The sequence below is a fragment of the Phyllobates terribilis genome, unplaced genomic scaffold, assembly GCF_046119375.1.
Source record: "Phyllobates terribilis strain yellow unplaced genomic scaffold, ASM4611937v1 Scaffold_11__3_contigs__length_659146591, whole genome shotgun sequence".
In the NCBI taxonomy this organism is placed as follows: Eukaryota; Metazoa; Chordata; class Amphibia; order Anura; family Dendrobatidae; genus Phyllobates; species Phyllobates terribilis.
Genome location: NW_027362771.1, coordinates 108,785,093 through 108,803,986, shown reverse-complemented (window position 1 = coordinate 108,803,986; position 18,894 = coordinate 108,785,093). Strand labels below are relative to the sequence as shown.

The following is an 18,894-nucleotide window of genomic DNA, read 5'->3' as shown; positions in this document are numbered from 1 at the left end:
ACAAACAAATTCTTCCCTTATCACTCCTAAACACTTTTTGCATAATAATTTGGAACGCAGTGTACATGTGCTTTTCCACAAAACACCAGTGGTTCACGTAGTGAATCTTACAGTTCTAACTTGCCAACCGTGGTCTGTATGGAGTTGTTCAATAAAGGGCCCAAAATTAAGATAACATAGATGGGAGAGGTCTCTATGAATAGGAATTCCTAAGTATTTGATACCCTGTGAGGGCCAGGCAAAGGGAAAGTTGGACTGGATGGAATCCTATATGGATTTGGGGAGGGAGACATCGAGGGCCTCAGACTTCGCTGCATTGATTTTAAAATTTTACCATGTAACAAAGTGATCTATTTCAGCCATAACAGCATGGATGGATATATGTGATTGAGTGATATATACTAGGACATCATCAGCAAATAGAGAGCACTTGTACTCGGTGCCTCCCACCTCAATCCACCTAATATTGGGGTTATGGCGAATTGATGAGAGCAGGTGCTCCGTCACTAGGATGTATAAGAGAGGGGACAGAGGACATCCCTGCCTTGTCCCATTGGTGATTGTGAAAGGTGATGAAAATGTTCTGACGCGCCCCCTGGGCCTTGGGACACCCGGAGCCGGACCCTTTTTGGTGGATGCTGGTGGTTGTAGTCTCCGTGGCGGCGACCCGGTTCCGTGGCTCAGGGAGGTCAAACCAGTGGCGGAACTATTTATGTGGTTTTGATGTTTAAATGTCCGACTACGCCACCCGTGGATTGCGGTCAGAGTGAACCGCCGCTCCAGGGCAGACCGCTGAGGCTGGTGTTGTGGGTGCAGCAGAGCGTAGCATAACTCCCCACGGGAGGAGTATAGCCTCAGGGCAGTGTATGCGGAGGATGGGGGTGATGGTGCAGGGCAGCAGCAGTAACGACACGGAGTCAGTGATGCAGTCCAGGGCCTTTACTCACAGTTCTTATTATCCAGACCACGTCTGCAGGTAACGGCTGCCCACGTCGTACTGTGCTCACCAGGTGAGGGGCTCAGACAACTCCCAGATAACTTTGGAGCGCTTCACAGGACCCCCTTTGTGTGTCCTTTGTCTGGCCTTTCTGACCAACCCTTCTGTCCGGCTGCCTCGGGCCTCCTCTTGGTAAACTTGGCGCCAGTTTCCCTGACCCTATGTGGTGCCTTCCTAGCGGGTGTAGCGAGGGGCTGCGCCACATAAAATGTCACAGCCTCCTGTTTCTAGCTGAGGGTCGTTTCCTGCCTCCACTAGTTTCGGGGACCGGTCTCCCCCTTTGGCCTGACCCCTCCACGCAGGTGGATTCGGGCGTGCGGTGGCGACTCGCCCGTCCGCACCCCTGGGATCCCTTCGTTCCTCGTTCCTGGAGCCTTCTCCGCTCCTCTTCCTTCCTTCTCCCTCTTCCAGGCCTGGGCCTCTGTTACTAGGCCCGCCTCCGGAGCAGAGCTCATGCAGAGCCCCTGCTCCCTGCCACTTCTGCTCAGACTTCTCTGCACTGAACTAAGATGGTGCCCACCTTTTATACTCCCTTCTCAATGCACCCAGGAACTGCTTCCTCCCTGCTCCTGCACTACAGGGTTCCCCTTCCTCAGTGTTCCCTCCCCCCACTCCAGCCAGGGACAGGGACTGTCGTGCCCATCTCAGGGGCATATTGGTCGCCCTGCCCCACGGCAATGTGGTGTAATGCATGCAGGTGTCGGGTCCTGATCCACACTACATCCTTACCTGAGAGTGAGATATCACACCTCTGGGTGAGGTGCAATACCTCTGTAGCAACCGAGCCCTCAGGGTGCTACAGTTCCATTTATCTTCAGCCTAGGTGACGTATTGCGATACAGGGCCGTGATTTTGGCTATAAAAGGGTCCCCTAGACCCCTACCCCAAGCTTTTTAAGAGAATCATATATGGCGTGCCAGGAGACTCTATGGAATGCTTTCTCAGCATCCAACGAGAGTATCTAATTACAAATTTTTAACTACATCTAGCCCAGGAAATACTTTGTGCCTAGTAGCAGTGTCTGCTAGTCAGCGGATTATCCCGGCTGTTAAGCAAGCTACACCACCTGTAGTTTGGACACTTAATTTTTTCAAAGGAAATGCTTCGGGACCACGGGATACTCAGTGAAGAGCATCAGGAGGCACCCCAAGGCATAGGGACTGGGACTGGCAGTAGGATGCCTTGCGGTGGACAGCCGAGCTCGATCCTTATAAAAGCTTTTTAACTGCAGCAGCTTTAGTGGACGCTACTGGAGCTGGAATTACGCGGCTGCTGGCATGAGACTTGCCCTCCAATAGATCCTTGTAAATGGATTTAAAGTGTATTCATTCAAATTAGAGAGACAATTTAAATTAAAAAGCTTAGAGCTGCCTCCACCACAGGGGGGCTCGCTCGACCCACCAGCGGACAGGCACCAGTATTGGGAGAGGGGGGCTGGCCGTCAGGGTTCACCGCGGCTCTGGCACAAACCCGGCGACGCGGAGGTGGCACGGGCAGGAGCGGACTGAACGTGTCGGCTTCTCACTTTTTGGATCTTAGAAGGGCATGACATGCCTATATCTGTGTCTCCCCCTCCTTTTACTCCTCCACCTCTTTTCTTTTCGCATGACTATATGTACTTGTCACTTTTCCATGTCTTAGTTGTGTCTTCTGAGCAGTTTGTCAGCTTTTGGACACCTTTGAAGGTGTTTTCTATGTGTTTCTATGTGTTTTTGTTTGCCTGCCATTGGTTTTAACGGTGTTCGAAGGTGTTCGACGAACAGTTCGACGAACAGTTCGGCGAACACACGGGTGTTCGACGAACCGAACCGAACTCGAACACTACGGGGGTGGCTCAACACTATTCAAGATATCATCAAAGGAGTCCAACATAAACACACAGTTATTCTAAACTTATAAAGCTAACACTGTGTCAAATGTGACCAGTTTTGCCATCATTCATGTACCCATTATAAGCTGCTGTTCACATGTCCGTTTTTTTCCAGCAGCACGAATGAAAACTAATACAAGTCTATGGGTCCATGAAAAACACATACAGCACACAGAAGGCATCCATGTGCTGTCCGTGTTTAACAATGAAAAGTATGGAAGAAGATTTGTAATTTATGTATTTATCCATAAAAAAAAAACTGATGACACACTGATGGCATTGTTAGTGGTGCAATATGCATCACTAACACACTTTTTTCATTAGAATTCGCGCTAATCTCATATGTACAGTACAGACCAAAAGTTTGGACACACCTTCTCATTTAAAGATTTTTCTGTATTTTCATGACTATGAAAATTGTACATTCACACTGAAGGCATCAAAACTATGAATTAACACATGTGGAATTATATACTTAACAAAAAAGTGTGAAACAACTGAAAATATGTCTTATATTCTAGGTTCTTCAAAGTAGCCACCTTTTGCTTTGATGACTGCTTTGCACACTCTTGGCATTCTCTTGATGAGCTTCAAGAGATAGTCACCGGAAATGGTCTTCCAACAATCTTGAAGGAGTTCCCAGAGATGCTTAGCACTTGTTGACCCTTTTGCCTTCACTCTGCGGTCCAGCTGACCCCAAACCATCTCGATTGGGTTCAGGTCTGGTGAATGTGGAGGGCAGGTCATCTGGCGTAGCACCCCATCACTCTCCTTCTTGGTCAAACAGCCCTTACACAGCCTGGAGGTGTGTTTGAGGTCATTGTCCTGTTGAAAAATAAATGATGGTCCAACTAAACGCAAACCGGATGGAATAGCATGCCGCTGCAAGATGCTGTGGTAGCCATGCTAGTTCTGTATGCCTTCAATTTTGAATAAATCCCCAACAGTGTCACCGGCAAAGCACCCCCACACCATCACACCTCCTCCTCCATGCTTCACGGTGGGAACCAGGCATGTAGAGCCCATCCGTTCACCTTTTCTGCGTCGCACAAAGACACAGTGGTTGGAACCAAAGATCTCAAATTTGGACTCATCAGAAAAAAAGCACAGATTTCCACTGGTCTAATGTCCAGCCCTTGTGTTCTTTAGCCCAAACAAGTCTCTTCTGCTTGTTGCCTGTCCTTAGCAATGGTTTCCTAGCAGCTATTTTACCATGAAGGCCTGCTGCACAAAGTCTCCTCTTAACAGTTGTTGTAGAGATGTGTCTGCTGCTAGAACTCTGTGTGGCATTGACCTGGTCTCTAGAACTCTGTGTGGCATTGACCTGAGCTGCTGTTAACCTGCGATTTCTGAGGCTGGTGACTCGGATAAACTTATCCTCAGAAGCAGAGGTAACTCATGGTCTTCCTTTCCTGGGGCGGTCCTCATGTGAGCCAGTTTCTTTGTAGCGCTTGATGGTTTTTGCAACTGTACTTGGGGACACTTTCAAAGTTTGCCCAATTTTTTGGACTGACTGACCTTCATTTCTTAAAGTAATGATGGCCACTTATTTTTCTTTACTTAGCTGCTTTTTTCTTGCCATAATACAAATTCTAACAGTCTATTCAGTAGGACTATCAGCTGTGTATCCACCTGACTTCTGCACAACACAACTGATGGTCCCAACCCCATTTATAAGGCAAGAAATCCCACTTATTAAACCTGACAGGGCACACCTGTGAAGTGAAAACCATTTCCGATGACTACCTCTTGAAGGTCATGAAGAGAATGCCAAGAGTGTGCAAAGCAGTCATCAAAGCAAAAGGTAGCTACTTTGAAGAGCCTAGAATATAAGACATATTTTCAGTTGTTTCACACTTTTTTGTTAAGTATATAATTCCACATGTGTTAATTCATAGTTTTGATGCCTTCAGTGTAAATGTACAATTTTCATAGTCATGAAAATACAGAAAAATCTTTAAATGAAAAGGTGTGTCCAAACTTTTGGTCTGTACTGTATAAAGCACGTTATATACTTATATCATACCTGCTCGTTTAGTAATAGGGGTGTGATTCATCGCATTTAGTCACGGTTGGCGCCACCTACGCATGTGAATTCTCAGTGCTCCCGGCTAGCGCTGACTTAAGTATGCCGCGCATGCGCAGTATGTCATGGCCAGCCGCGCTTGTATTTCTGGGAGCCACGCATACGCTGTAATGAGCGGCTCCGGCGGCACACAGTAAAGCTGAGAACAACACACAGTTTTCACTGGGGAGCCGCGGACCCAGAGATACAAGCGAGGCTAGCCATGACATACTGCGCAAGTGCCGCATACTTACGTCAGCGCAAGTCGGGAACAGAATTCACATGCGTGGGCGGCACCAACCCTGACTAAATGCTAAGAATCACACCCCTGTGACTAAACGAGCAGGTATGATATAAATATATAAAGTGCTTTATACATATATTAGCACCGATTTTAATGAAAGAAGCATGTTAGTGATGCACATTGCACCACTGACAACGCAATGGGGGCAGTTTAGATACTGCACAGGACATGACAGGTTCCCTTTTAATTCATTAACCACATTGTCTGCCTTACCTAGACTCTTCAAGTGGATGCTGTACAGTCAGTAACCGTGGATGTCGGAGCCTTGTTAATTGTTGGACGCCCCGCTTGAGAGAATCTATAATTTGATCCTTCTCATACTTTTGATACTTGTCAATTAACTTTTTGTCAAACACAAAAACTGCAACTTCCTATAAAAAAAAAAAAAACACACAGGTAAAAAGGACCCAGCATTAAAACATTGTTCTAAAGAGAACTTTATTTTGAATTAAGTTTATACACTAATGGGCTGGAACACAGTTTGGATGACTTATTGTCTTGGATGATTCACTTTTTTCAAATTGACCTCATCAGTTTAACTGAATTGAAAAACAAAACAGCATTTTTGACACTTTATACATGGTCTTAGGCTATGTGCCCACAATGCAGATTTGAAGCAGAAATTTCCTGAGAGTTTTTTTTCTCCCTGGCAGAAAAAACGAATGTGGATTTTACATGCGTTTAGGCATGCTGTTTTTCCAAGGGGGTTTCCAAGCAATTTTGAGCACCACTCAAATGCATTTGGAAAAGGGCTTGACAATATAAGTTGGTCACACAATATAAATCCATGCAACTGGCATGGATTTATATTGTGTGACCAACTTATGAGGAGATTTTGCTTTCAAATGGTGCATCAATAGTAAAGAAAAAAAAAAAAAACACAAAAAAACACCTTATACTCACCTCCTCCCGGCGGCGATCCTCTCTCCTCGGTGGCCCGCTGTGTACTGCCAGGACCTGCGGTGACGTCATTAGCTGATGGTCACGCGACCATCCGCTGACGTCAGCGGTCAGCTGATGGTTGCGTGACCATCAGCTGATAAATGACGTCACTGCAGGTCCTGGCAGTACACCGTGGGCCACCGAGGAGAGAGGATCGCCACCGGGAGGAGACCGGGGGCCGCCGGAGAGGGGAGTATGAATAATTTTTTTTTATTTTTTACTTTATAATTTTTTTTTAACTTGCGGGTACAATGGTACCTGGGTCGGATGAGAGGAGTAGCAGTCTCCTTTTCTCCTGACCCGGGTACCATCCGCGCACTGAACTGCGGCAAATCCGCATGTATAGGAAATACCGCCGTGGAAACGCATTAAATCTGCATCGTGGGCACACAGCCTTATGCAGTCAACATTGGCAATCTTGGGAGGGATTGTTAATGGTTTACAGTTGCTTCCCTAGTGCAGTCATGTAATATCAGACATTAAAGGGACTGTCAGCACAGAATGACTGTACAAACCAAGTACAGGCCTCAGTGCTTCATGGTGGAGCCAATCATTTATATACACCTTCACACCTGCTTGTTTTCCATCCATCTTGACAGCTCTGGCTTCATAGAGCCAGAGAAGAGCAGAGATAGATGGGAAAGTGTATATAAATGATTGGCCCCATCATGAAGCACCTAGCACCTGTACTTGGTTTGAACAGTCATTCTGTGCTGACAGAGTCGCTTTAAAGAGGACCTGTCACTTGCTCAAAAATGGAGTTAAATACATTGTAAAAATAATTAAAAAAATCTCCGAACTCCCATGATTCTGATGTCAGTCAGTCCATTGCAAAGATAATCACACTTGTTTCTTCTGGAGTGCAATAGGTGAAATCTTTGCTTGTGGTCCAACTGGGCGCTTCAGAGTCTTCTTTGGGGGCATGCGCTTTTACCCCTCACTCCCAGAAGCTACCAATCACAGCTATGCAGCTGATCCAGCAGTCTACCAGTCTCTGAAGTTGCTGAGCTGTGATTGGCAGCATCTGGTAGAGGGGTGTGAAAGTAAATGCCCCCAGAAGAGCCTCTGAAGAAAAGAGCAGATGAACAAAAAGCAGAGATTTCACATCCTGCGCTCCAAAAGCAACAAATGTGAGTATCTCTGCAATGGAGCAAGCTTAGGTACAGTGCAAAAAAAAGCAGAAGAACCAAAGAGGTTCACGTTTTCAAGTTATTTAACTCAATTTCTTTGAGCCAGACAGTGGTCCTCTTTAAAAGAATAGTGTAAATCTAATAAATGAAGTGGACAGCAAGATTACTTTGCGTATATGTATCAAATGTTTAATAGGAATCTAGGCACATTGAAGTAATTCTGCAGTGTGCATGTACATGATCCAGGAGGTTCTGTTGGGAATAGGGGCAGCTCTATGGATTATTTTTGACGGCACTGCAGAAAGATGCAGTCATATTAGCTGCCACTCTTATACCTACATGTGCTCTAAGGACTCATGCTGCTGTGTCCAAAGGCAGAGGCAAACATGACTGTACTTTTCTAAAAGTGCAGCTATCTACATATATGACGCAAACATTTCCAGAGCCTAAAAATGCTTCAGGCATTAGTTCCTGTGTCAACAGGAGCCTGAGTTACAGTGGTGCTAGCAGTGTGACTCTCCTGATCCTCAGCCTACATATACATTACAATCTGTTTCTTACAAAGGGCCAGCAGAATTGTAAACGTGGATGACAAGTGTACTAATCCCAGGGAAGTGACATTGCTGGTCTAGTGAGGTCAAGTGTTTGTGTAGCGAAGTAAGAGCAAACAGCACAGAGTCAAGAGGAACATCAGAATCGCAGGAATAGGACTATATATCCTACTGTACCCATGTATAGTGGAGCTGCATATTACAGCACATTAATCGTGTACACAACTGAACAATCGCAGTGCTTAAACTCTTTCACAGAGATCTTGTAAGCACTGCACCGATGCGCTGGAGAGCAATGTTTGTTCCTGACCTTGAACAGTTACATCCAAGGCTCCTGATAATGCAGGGGCAAAGATGCATCATATAGCAACATCGGAGAGTACACCAGTCAGGCTAGCAGTGCAATGATGTTGCTGGCCAGAACCGTCACTCATTAACATACGTCTGCCCTCCCAGCAAGCACAAAGTGGATGGGAAGAGGTGCAGTGAGCTCCGGAAGAAAAAAGATAACCCTTTAATCTTTAATTGGGTATTAGCATTCATGGCATATCCACAGGTGCCTTTTGGTCTATTTAGACGAATAGATAAAGTTTCAAATTCTAACGCTGAGGACTCGCAATGATGATAGACGAGTAATTTAAACGGGTTCAACAACTTACCACTCATTCATTAAGCATGAAAGTTAATGTGAGCATAAAATTATTATTGCTTGTTAACACACTGTGCTATGCAAATGAAAAGCGGGAAACCTTTTGGCCATACAGTGGGAAAAATAAGTAGTTGATACACTGCTGATTTTGCAAGTTTTCCCACCTACAAAGAATGGAGAAGTCTATAATTTCTATCGTAGGTACACTTCAACTGTGAGAGACAGAATCTAAAAATAAAAACCAGAAAATCACATTGTATAATTTTTACATAATTTGCATTTTATTGCAAGAAATAAGTATTTGATCACCTACTAATCAGCAAGAATTCTGGCTCTCACGGACCTGTTAGTTTTTATTTAAGAAGCCCTCCTACCCTGCACTCATTACCTGTATTAATTGCACCTGTTTGAACTCGTTATCTGTATAAAAGACACCAGTCCACACAATCATTCACACTTCAACCTCTCCACCATGGCCAAGACCAAAGAGCTGTCTACGGACACCAGAGACAAAATTGTAGACCAGCACAAGGCTGGGATGGGCAACAGGACAATAGGCAAGCAGCTGTGTTGGCACTATTATTAGAAAATGGAAGAAACACTTTTAATCCTCCTCAGTCTGAGGCTCCATGCAAGATCTCTCCTCGTGTAGTAAGGATGATTCTGAGAAAGGCCAGGAATCCAGGAATCAGCCCAGAACTACATGCGAGGTCCTGGTCAATGACCACAGTCTCAAATATTAGATAGTAACACACTACGCTGTCATTGATGAAAATCCTGCAAGACATGCAAGGTCCCCCTGCTCACGCCAGCAGATGTCCAGGCCCGTTTGGAGTTCACCAATGACCATCTGGTTGATCCACAGGAGGCAGGGAGAAGGTCATGTGGTCAGATGAGGGGAAACATCATACTCTGGGGATGCTTTTCCTGCAAAGGGGGACAGGCTGACTGCACCGTATCTTGAAGGGAGGATCAATGCGGTCATGTATCACGAGATTTTGGCCAACAACCTCCTTCCCTCAGTAAGACCATTGAAGATGGGTCGTGGCTGGGTCTTCCTGAATGACAATGACTCGAAACACACAGCCAGGGCAACTAAGGAGTGGCTCCGTAAGGCCACGGCCTCACTATCAGTATTTGGTCAGTAGTTTTTTCTCAGGAGTGGGAGCCAAAACCAGGAGTGGGTCAAAAATGCAAAAGTGGTGCACTTTGTTCCTCACCTGGTTTTGGCTTCCACTCCTGAGAAAAAAAATGCTGACCAAATACCGATAGGGGGCAGTAGCCTTAGAGGCATCCTGGAGTGGCCTAGCCAGTTTCCAGACCTGAACCCAATAGAAAATCTCTGGAAGGAGCTGAAACTCAATATTGCCCAGCGACAGCCCCGAAACCTGAAAGACCTGGACAAGATCTGTATGGAGGAGTGGGCCAAAATCCCTGCTGCAGTGTGTGCAAACTTGGTCAAGAACTACAGGAAACATCTGACCTCTGTAATTGCAAACAAAGGTTTCTGTACCAAATATTAAATTCTGTTTTTCTATTGCATCAAATACTTATTTCATGCAATAAAATGCTAATGAATTATGTAAAAATCATACAATGTGATTTTCTGGATTTTTTTTTTTAGATTCTGTCTCTCACAGTTGAAGTGTACCTACGATAAAAATTACAGAACTCTCCATCCTTTGTAGGTGGGAAAACTTGTAAAATCGGCAGTGTACCAAATACTTATTTTCCCCACTGTGTGTACCATGCTGCTCCACTATTATACCAATTTATCTACAATGAATTGCGGTAGATAGAGATGTGACATAATATGAATTTTTAGATGATAAACGTGGCAAATAAATGCTGGTCCGTCATCAAGGCTAGGTTACATATTACGATCGGATCATTAAATCGCTGATATGATTACTTTATGGCATATTTTGAGAGCTCACTGACTACGTGGCCCCAAAGACTGGTCTGGCCTTTACTGCTAGTAACCATTGAACACCTACCTGTTTAGTAGATTTTTTCGTCCCATTGAAGATTTTCCAGGCTAGACCATTGCCGCCGCTGGCTATATGCTTTCCTACGTCAAACTCCCTGGTGACAGGGTTTCCCATTACAGCGCTTGTAACATCAGCGGTCACCTTTGTGACTGTACTTTTCAGCTTGTTCAACATGGACTCCATTTTGGGTTTCTGGCTAGACCTTGTACATATTGGAAAAAAAAGCAGTATTCAGTGCAAAAGAAAGCAAAGAGAATGGATGATGAGATCTGAAAGAAATGATCAAGTGTTTGAGAACGAGGTCGTCAGTTTCTACCACTTTTTTTTTTTTTACCAATGAATAATTTAAACAGTGCAAACAAACTGTGAGCTCTGTAAATGTAAGATATGCGCCTTTGCTTTGCATCCTATCAGGACACAATTATAAAAAGAAAATCACATGTCGGAAAGGACTATTCAAGTAAACATCACCCTGAAAGAGAACCTGTCAGCACCTTTTCATAAATGGTAGTGTTAAGGCTGTGTGCAGGGCTGTGGAGTCGGTAAGCCAAATCTCCCATTTCCTCAATTTCCCTGACTCCAACTACCGACTCCCTAATACATGGATCATTAAGTGATACATTTACTAATCATAATCACCATTATGATGCAATAATCAAGCTATTTACAAGTGCTTCTCACTAAATTAGAATATCATCAAAAAGTTAATTTATTTCAGTTCTTCAATCCAAAAAGTGAAACTCATATTTATATAGAGTCATTACAAACAGAGTGATCTATTTCAAGTGTTTATTTCTGTTAATGTTGATGAGTATGGCTTACAGCCAATGAAAACACAAAAGTCATTATCTCAGTAAATTAGAATAATTAACAAAAAACACCTGCAAAGGCTTCCTTAGTGTTTAAAAAGATCCCTTAGTCTATTTCAGTAGGCTTCACAATCATGGGGAAGACTGCTGACTTGACAGATGTCCAGAAGGCAGTCATTGACACACTCCACAAGGTCCCAGAGTTCCAATTTTCATTTGGAAATAAAGGTCCCAGAGTCTGGAGGAAGAGTGGAGAGGCCACAATCCAAGCTGCTTGAGGTCTAGTGTGAAGTTTCCACAATCAGTCATGGTTTGAGGAGCCATGTCATCTGCTGGTGTAGGTCCACTGTGTTTTATCAAGACCAAAGTCAGCGCAGCCGTCTGCCAGGACATTTTAGAGCACTTCATGCTTCCCTCTGCCGACAAGCTTTTTGGAGATGGAAATTTCATTCTCCAGCAGGACTTGGCACCTGTCCACACTGCCAAAAGTACCAATACCTGGTTTACAAACAACAGTATAACTGTGCTTGATTGACCAGCAAACTCGCCTGACCTTAACCCCATAGAAAATCTATGGGGCATTGTCAAGAGGAAGATGAGCGACACCAGACCCAACAATGCAGACGAGCTGAAGGCTGCTATCAAAGCAACCTGGGCTTCCATAACACCTCAGCAGTGCCACAGGCTGATCGCTTCCATGCCATGCAGCATTGATGCAGTAATTGATGCAAAAGGAGCCCGACCAAGTATTGAGTGCATTTACTGAACATACATTTCAGCAGGCCAACATTTCGGATTTTAAAAACATTTTTCAAGCTGTTGTTATAAAGTATTCTAATTTACTGAGATAATGACTGTTGTGTTTTCATTGGCTGTAAGACATAATCATCAACATTAACAGAAATAAACACTTGAAATAGATGACTCTGTTTGTAATGACTCTATATAATATATGAGTTTCACTTTTTGCATAGAAGAACTGAAATAAAATATCATCAAAAAGTTAACTTAATTTAGTGAGATGCACTAGTAGATAAAACAAACTAAAAAATGTTCCTGTCCACTCTAGCAGTTCTGAGACGAATGCAAGCATTCCTTCTCAGGGCCTTCTTCCTCTGATCTGTAGAAGAGCTTCACTACTGAGCGTGTACATAAAGTGCAGGACAGACTCACCTCAACTAAAAGCCCAGATCCTTAGATCAGGAACAGAACAGATATTTCTTAACTTTCCCAAATGCTTATGGAAACATTTACAGCACATTCTGCATTGTACTACTGTACCCAATTTATTATATATTGTAGGAGGTAGTACATTTTTAGATTGACTCCACCAAAATGGACACCGATTCAGACTTCACAGCCCTGTGTAACAGTGTAGGTGCTTGTCCCTCAATAAAATTATACCTTTTTGTAGAGATGTGTTAGTCATGAGAAATCTATCATAGAAGCAAAATACAAATCAGGGTGGTAGCACCATGGGGGCGTGTCAGTGCACTTGGAGGAAGCCGTCTAAATGCAGTGACACGCCCCAGTGCACTTCCAACCTCATTTGTATATGGCTTCAACATTAGATTTCCCATGACCAGCATATCAGATCTCTCTCTAAAAAAAAAAAAGAAAAAAAAAGAAAGTATAATTTTTATTGGAGGCCAAGCAGTTCTACATTATTCCATATATATATATATATATATATATATATATATATATATATATATATATATATATAATAACTTTGTAATGTGTTCCAGTTAAAAAGACCAAAAAAAAAAGAATGATATAAATCACCTGCAATTTGGGATAAATGGTGCCCAGGTAAATCATGATCTCTTAGAACCAATATGTATAATCTCATCTTATTTAAGGTGTAATATTCTGTGATAAAGTATCAGGTAATATCAGAATGTAAAATCAAATTCAACATTGTGGTGTGATTTACGGTAATTCCAGGACTATTTCCGTAACCACCATTGACATTGACTACAAAGGAGACCACAACCAGCTTCTAATATCAACTGTCTCTATTCAGGTACTACTGGCTGTTTGGGTTGCTGAATCGGAGTAAGGGGACCTAAATTTTCATGATGGGGCAGTCATAGACGGGAGACCTCACCTATGAGAGTCTACATTAAAAGAAAAGAAGATGTGCCTTTGATATGGACTAATAGTAAAAAAAAAAAAAAAAAAGGTTTTGGAATTGGGGACAGCAAATTTAACATTCCAGTCTTAAAGACGACCTGTCACTTACGCAAAAAAAATAATAATTTAAATACCTCGTAAAAATCCCTGAGCTCCCTTGATTCCGCTCCGCTTTAATCCGATTTGCCCTGCATCACTCCATTACAGATATATTCACATTTATTACTTTTGGAGAGCAGTATGTGAAATATCTGCTGCAGTCCAACTTTCTTCAGTCTTCTCTAGGGTATATGTGCTTTCACACCTCCCCCAAAAAGCTGCTAATCACAGCTCAGCAGTAACTGAAATTGCTATATCTGCTGCTGAGCTGTGATTGGCAGCGTCTAAGAGGAAGGGGTTACAGTGCACACCCCCAGAGAACACAGAAGAAACACCCAGTTGGCTACAAGCAGAGATTAAACAGACTGTGCTCCAGAAGAAACATATCTGAATCTCTCTGCAATGCACCGACAAAGCACAACATGGAAAGAGTGGCAGAATCAGGGGAGCTCAGGGATTTTATAAAGTATTTAACTAATTTTTTTTTTAAAAAAAGGGACAGATCCTCTTTAAGACTAAGGACCAGACAGTGCAGTGACAAAATCTCTGCCCATCCGCGGCAGGCCAATGGCTACACAATTGTGAAACCAAGTCATGCAGCAATTGTCCATTGCACTGTGCGGAGCAAGACTGACCAGATTCAGCACACCACGTGTTAAATTCCCAGTAGCTTTACAAAATATATTTTGTGGCCTAAAGTCTTGCAGCAAGCTAGCAGTAAAAGTATGATCTACCATCCCCTAAACAGCCTTCATTATTGCTGCACATGGACAATTCCTTAATATAGCATTATCCACTAAAGTTACATCTCACTGGGTAGATTCTCTAAAGAATGTCACTGACTGTACCAAAACATGTTGTTTGCCTAAGAGGGCTAAATGACATTAATATATGGCAGTAAGCGGAGATTTAATGGCATGTTACTACATATAAAGCTACCATTATCATTTAATCGTTTGTCGCTAAACACAATTGTAAACTGCTTCTGCATCTGGAAAGCTGCTATGAAGTTATAAAGGTGACGGCTTTCATAGGAGCAGGAGTGATGCTGAGCAGACCCTTGTAGGCGGTAGCTCCATGTGGGGGCCATAGTACTAACCTACAGCAATGATTATATGGGAAATATAGAGTAAGTCAGATATTGTGTTGCAGGCTCTCCTTGGCCGTATACTTTGGGTCTTTAAGGTTTGGTGGAATATATGCCTTAAAAGGGAGTGTGTTCCCTTCTGCAATTACCAAATCTTTGATCACCACTAGATAGTTCTGTGGTAAGCCTGGTGCAGATAAACTATGGGAGCTCCAGGGAGGCAGATCACTTAAAGGGAACCGGTCAAAGGGAAACATGAATCAGGTCCTGGCTGCACGACAGCAACCAAGTATATTTTTCTCTAAAAAGCTCCAGTGGTGAAGTACTATAGTGAGATACGTGACTAGTCCGGTGCCGCTCCAGGTGACACTTCAATTGTCTACACATGAGAAAGACCTATCAACTAGAACGGTGAGGGGAGAAGCTGGCCAGACTAGTCGCGTCTCTCTCCATGGTCCACGGCCGGCACAATCAAGCTATATTTTCTCTGAAACTCCGGAGTGCAATACGATTTTTTTCATGAACCCATAGACTTGAATGGCTGAGTGTGATCCAACTCTGGGGGGCAAATCTTATATGCTGCGATCTTTTTCCTTGGACCACTAGGTTCAAGGAAAAAAATAAATAAAATCAGGCATGTACACAGCCTCATTAAGGACAAGTGCCATCAAAAAGATGGATAGCAATCATCCAATTTTTAGGCTTGTGTGCATGAGGCCTAAAAGTAATTACGCCATTGCTTTTTTGGAGTTAGTTTTTACAGTGTTCATTGTATGGTAAGAATGACCTAGACAAATTATTCTGCAGATCAGTACAATTGCATAGAATTTTTTTTAAAGTAAGTTTGGTATGAAGTGTGTAAACCAAAAAAAAAAAATTGGGGTTTTTCTTGTCATTTTCCTAGACCTGTAATGTTTTTTTTTTCCTGTCAATGAACCCGCGTGAGAGTGCTTGCGTTTTGTGTGGCTAATTGACGGTTTTATTGATCCTTTACTTGGGAGGGGGGGGTACATATGATGTTTGGATCACTTTTTATTGTATTTTTTTAAGGAGATATGGAGACCCGAAAAAAACAAATTCTGACATTTTGAGTATTTTTTCTCTTACTGGCGTTTACCCTGTGTGGGTTACTTCATTTTATATTTTGGTAGACTAAACAAATGCAGAGACCCCAAATCTGTTAGTTTTTTTCATTTCATTATTTCTAATGAAGGAAAATAGTGGTGATATGAGATATATATATATATATATATATTTTATTATGTCACAGTCCCGTTAGGCGACTTGAACGTGAAGTCTTTTGATGCCAGTTCTATATACTGTGAAGTCATAATATTGCATTATATGGGGTAAATCAGGAATTTCTATGAAGCTCAGCCTGAGGCCGAGTACCAAGATGGCAGCAGTGGGGGCCTTCAGCATGCCCCTGCGTGTCATGGTAAGCTGTAACTCATCACGATTACAGCACTAGGAACCCACATAAGCCATTTAGTTAAAGCAACAGCTACTGCTCCATTTAATTGCCGATGTCAGCAATTGACAGCGGTATATAAATGAAAAACACCTACAAAAATTTAAATAAAACGTTTAAAAAACGAGAGTGGCTGCTTAGAGCGGTATGTAAATGGTTAACAGTAGCGACTGGAGTTGAGGTTGGGGGTTAATCAAACTGCTTTCAACTGCAAATAACAGCTCTCACAAGGAGTATCATACTAAAGCTAAAAGGAAAGATTCTTGGGGTGCATTGTGTCAATTAAGAAAACAATGAGAAAAAAATGGATCTGTTCTGCCCAAAGCAAACCCCACCATCAGGAGACCCTACCATGCATGCAAAGAAGTAACTTATACATTCAGATGTTTGCCGTATGTATAACCCTCCCTTGAGTCCGCTTCAAAAACTCTTCCAAGTGTTTCAGGAAACGAAAGACTTCCCAAAGATCAAGAGTTCCATGAAGTCATTTCTACTAGAAAACTCATTGAGAAAAAGGTGCTCAAGAAATGTTATACTACAGGGATCACAAGATTGTAAATCAGTCGTGGGTTTCCGTCCACAGTGACCGGACGCAAGTACTATGGAATATTTATTGGGGCCACAGTAACATTAGAAAAAAAAATCATTCTTTGTAGCATTCTCTGATCTGCCTGAAATTAAGTCCATTTAATGTACAAAAGACAGAAAAATTAACACGCTGAAAATGTATGCAAACATATTGGACACATTGGCTAGTATTGGGCGAAAGTTTTAGGCTCAAGTGAAAGAAATGGCCAACATAGGACAGGATTTCAAAAACCATCACAGAAAAAATACAGCCTTACCAATGCCAAATCAGATTACAACTGCATTAGCAGGGTGCAGGGGACCCCCATGATAAAGTCCCCATGGGGACATGTCCTATGTTAGCAGTTTTTAATTTTAGTGTTAAAACTTGCAGGTATGAGGACCCTTGACGTGGGTTGTGAGCTTACATATTTTGGCCAAAATATCGACTAATACCTCATGAAATGTATTTTATCTTATACATTATTTTCCATCTTTATGCAGGATGCAGCCGAGCCCTTTAGTGTTGGTTGGGTGTACCGTGGTGTCAGTCCTTGTGGGGGTGCACATATATAGTGCTGGGCAGCCGCCTGATCTAATAGTATGAGCATCATCAATAGGCTGCAAGCCAGATACAGTGCATCACACATCTGTGTTACTGGCATCTTATGCAAGCCCCATCGGTGTGCATGTATAATACTACACAGCCACTCCCTCCATGAATTTGTAGGTCAGTGAGTGGCTGTTTTCATTAGCATTTTGCACCTGCGCTGCCCCCCGCCTACTGTATATCATGGGGGTCTCCTGAATCCTGCTTGTGCATTTGTAATCTGATTTGGTGTTGGTAAGGCTGTTTCTTTTTCTCTGATATTTTTTCAGGTGAAATGTAGTAAAGTAAAATACTTTCAGAAACAGAAGTGCTAACAGTTAATTTTTATCAATTAACAAAATGCAAAGTGAGTGATCAAAAGAGAGGTCTAAATCAAATCTATATTTGGGGAGGGCAGCCTTTGCCTTCAAAGCAGCATTAATTCATCAAGGCATACACAGTTTTTTGAAGGGAAGTTATTCCAAACATTTTAGAGAACTAACCACAGATCTTCTATGGATGTAAGCTTGTTCCAATCCTCCTGTCTCTTCCCGTAATCCCAGACAGACTAAATGAAGTTGAGATCAGAGCTCTGTGGGGGCCGTATCATCACTTCCCAGACTCAGCGTAAAGAAGACCAAGGAGTCCTGGAAGTGATGATATTGCCCTGATAGAACCCCGATCTCAACATCATTGATTCTGTCTGAGATTACATGAAGAGAAGGATTGGTGCAAACCTACATCCATAGAAGATCTGTGAATGGTTCTCCAAGATGTTTGGAGAATTCTCCCTGCCACGGTCCTTCAAAAACTGCGTGTAAGTGCACCTAGAAGAATGGATGCGGTCTTGCAGGCAGAGTGGTCAGTGTGACACCAAATATTCATTTGATTTAGATTTCTCTTTGCTTCATTCCCTTTGCGTTTTGTTAAGGGATAAGAATAAACCGCTGGCGCTTGTATTTTGGAAGCATTCTTACTTTGCAGCATGATTCCACACCTGCCTAACACTTTTGCACAGTCCTGTGTGTAATACTTTCGTCCAAGGTAGAAGCAAAGAACTGCTGATGCGCTTCCAGCAATGTACCCCAATAGGCCGCCTCGGTGACCCCACCACAGATCGTACACGGGGGTCCATGGCTCAGCTGCTTCCTGTCAGCCACCTGATGCAGGTCCACTATACAGGTGTATAAAGTATGGCAGGGGGCAGAGACTCCAGTGTGAACGAGTGCCAGGACACCGGGCAGCTGACACCATGGCCGCCGTGGCCCCGTACCTGTCCCCAGCTCGGAGCTGTGATCACCGTCTCCTCCCGTCAGGCCGCTCCACTTCTTTCCTCGTTCAGGTGGCTCCACATCTGCTGTCAGCTGACCGCCTCCCCCAGTCACTAGAGGTCAGGACTGTGTCTCCAGCAGTACGTGACTTGTGCCGCCATTTTCCCGTAGGTCACAATGATTCCACGCTGCCCTAGAGGCTACACCATCATGTCCTCCGCGCCACAAGCCTTCCAGCAGCGCAGGGGACGCTCTGGTGACTGCAAGGTGTCCGGAAAACAACCAAGCCATTCTCTGCTCTTGCGACAGTGACGTATAACGAGGACTAATATTTCCACAACAATTCATATAATAATTTGTTAGACC

At 43.3% G+C, this 18,894-nt stretch overlaps 1 protein-coding gene across 2 annotated transcripts in view; it reads right to left on the bottom strand.

Moving 5' to 3' along the window:
* The window catches only part of SCYL2 (SCY1 like pseudokinase 2), a 55,551-nt gene extending 36,868 nt beyond the window's left edge, over nucleotides 1–18,683 (bottom strand). For both annotated transcript variants that reach the window (XM_073651453.1, XM_073651454.1), the window contains exons 1-3: nucleotides 18,531–18,683; nucleotides 10,506–10,701; nucleotides 5,450–5,607 (exon numbers count right to left, since the gene is read on the bottom strand). In XM_073651453.1, coding sequence (XP_073507554.1) covers nucleotides 5,450–5,607; nucleotides 10,506–10,682 — 335 coding nt within the window. In that variant the 5' untranslated portion in view covers nucleotides 10,683–10,701; nucleotides 18,531–18,683. The remainder of the gene's footprint in view (nucleotides 1–5,449; nucleotides 5,608–10,505; nucleotides 10,702–18,530) is intronic.
* Between the last annotated feature and the right edge of the window lie 211 nt (nucleotides 18,684–18,894).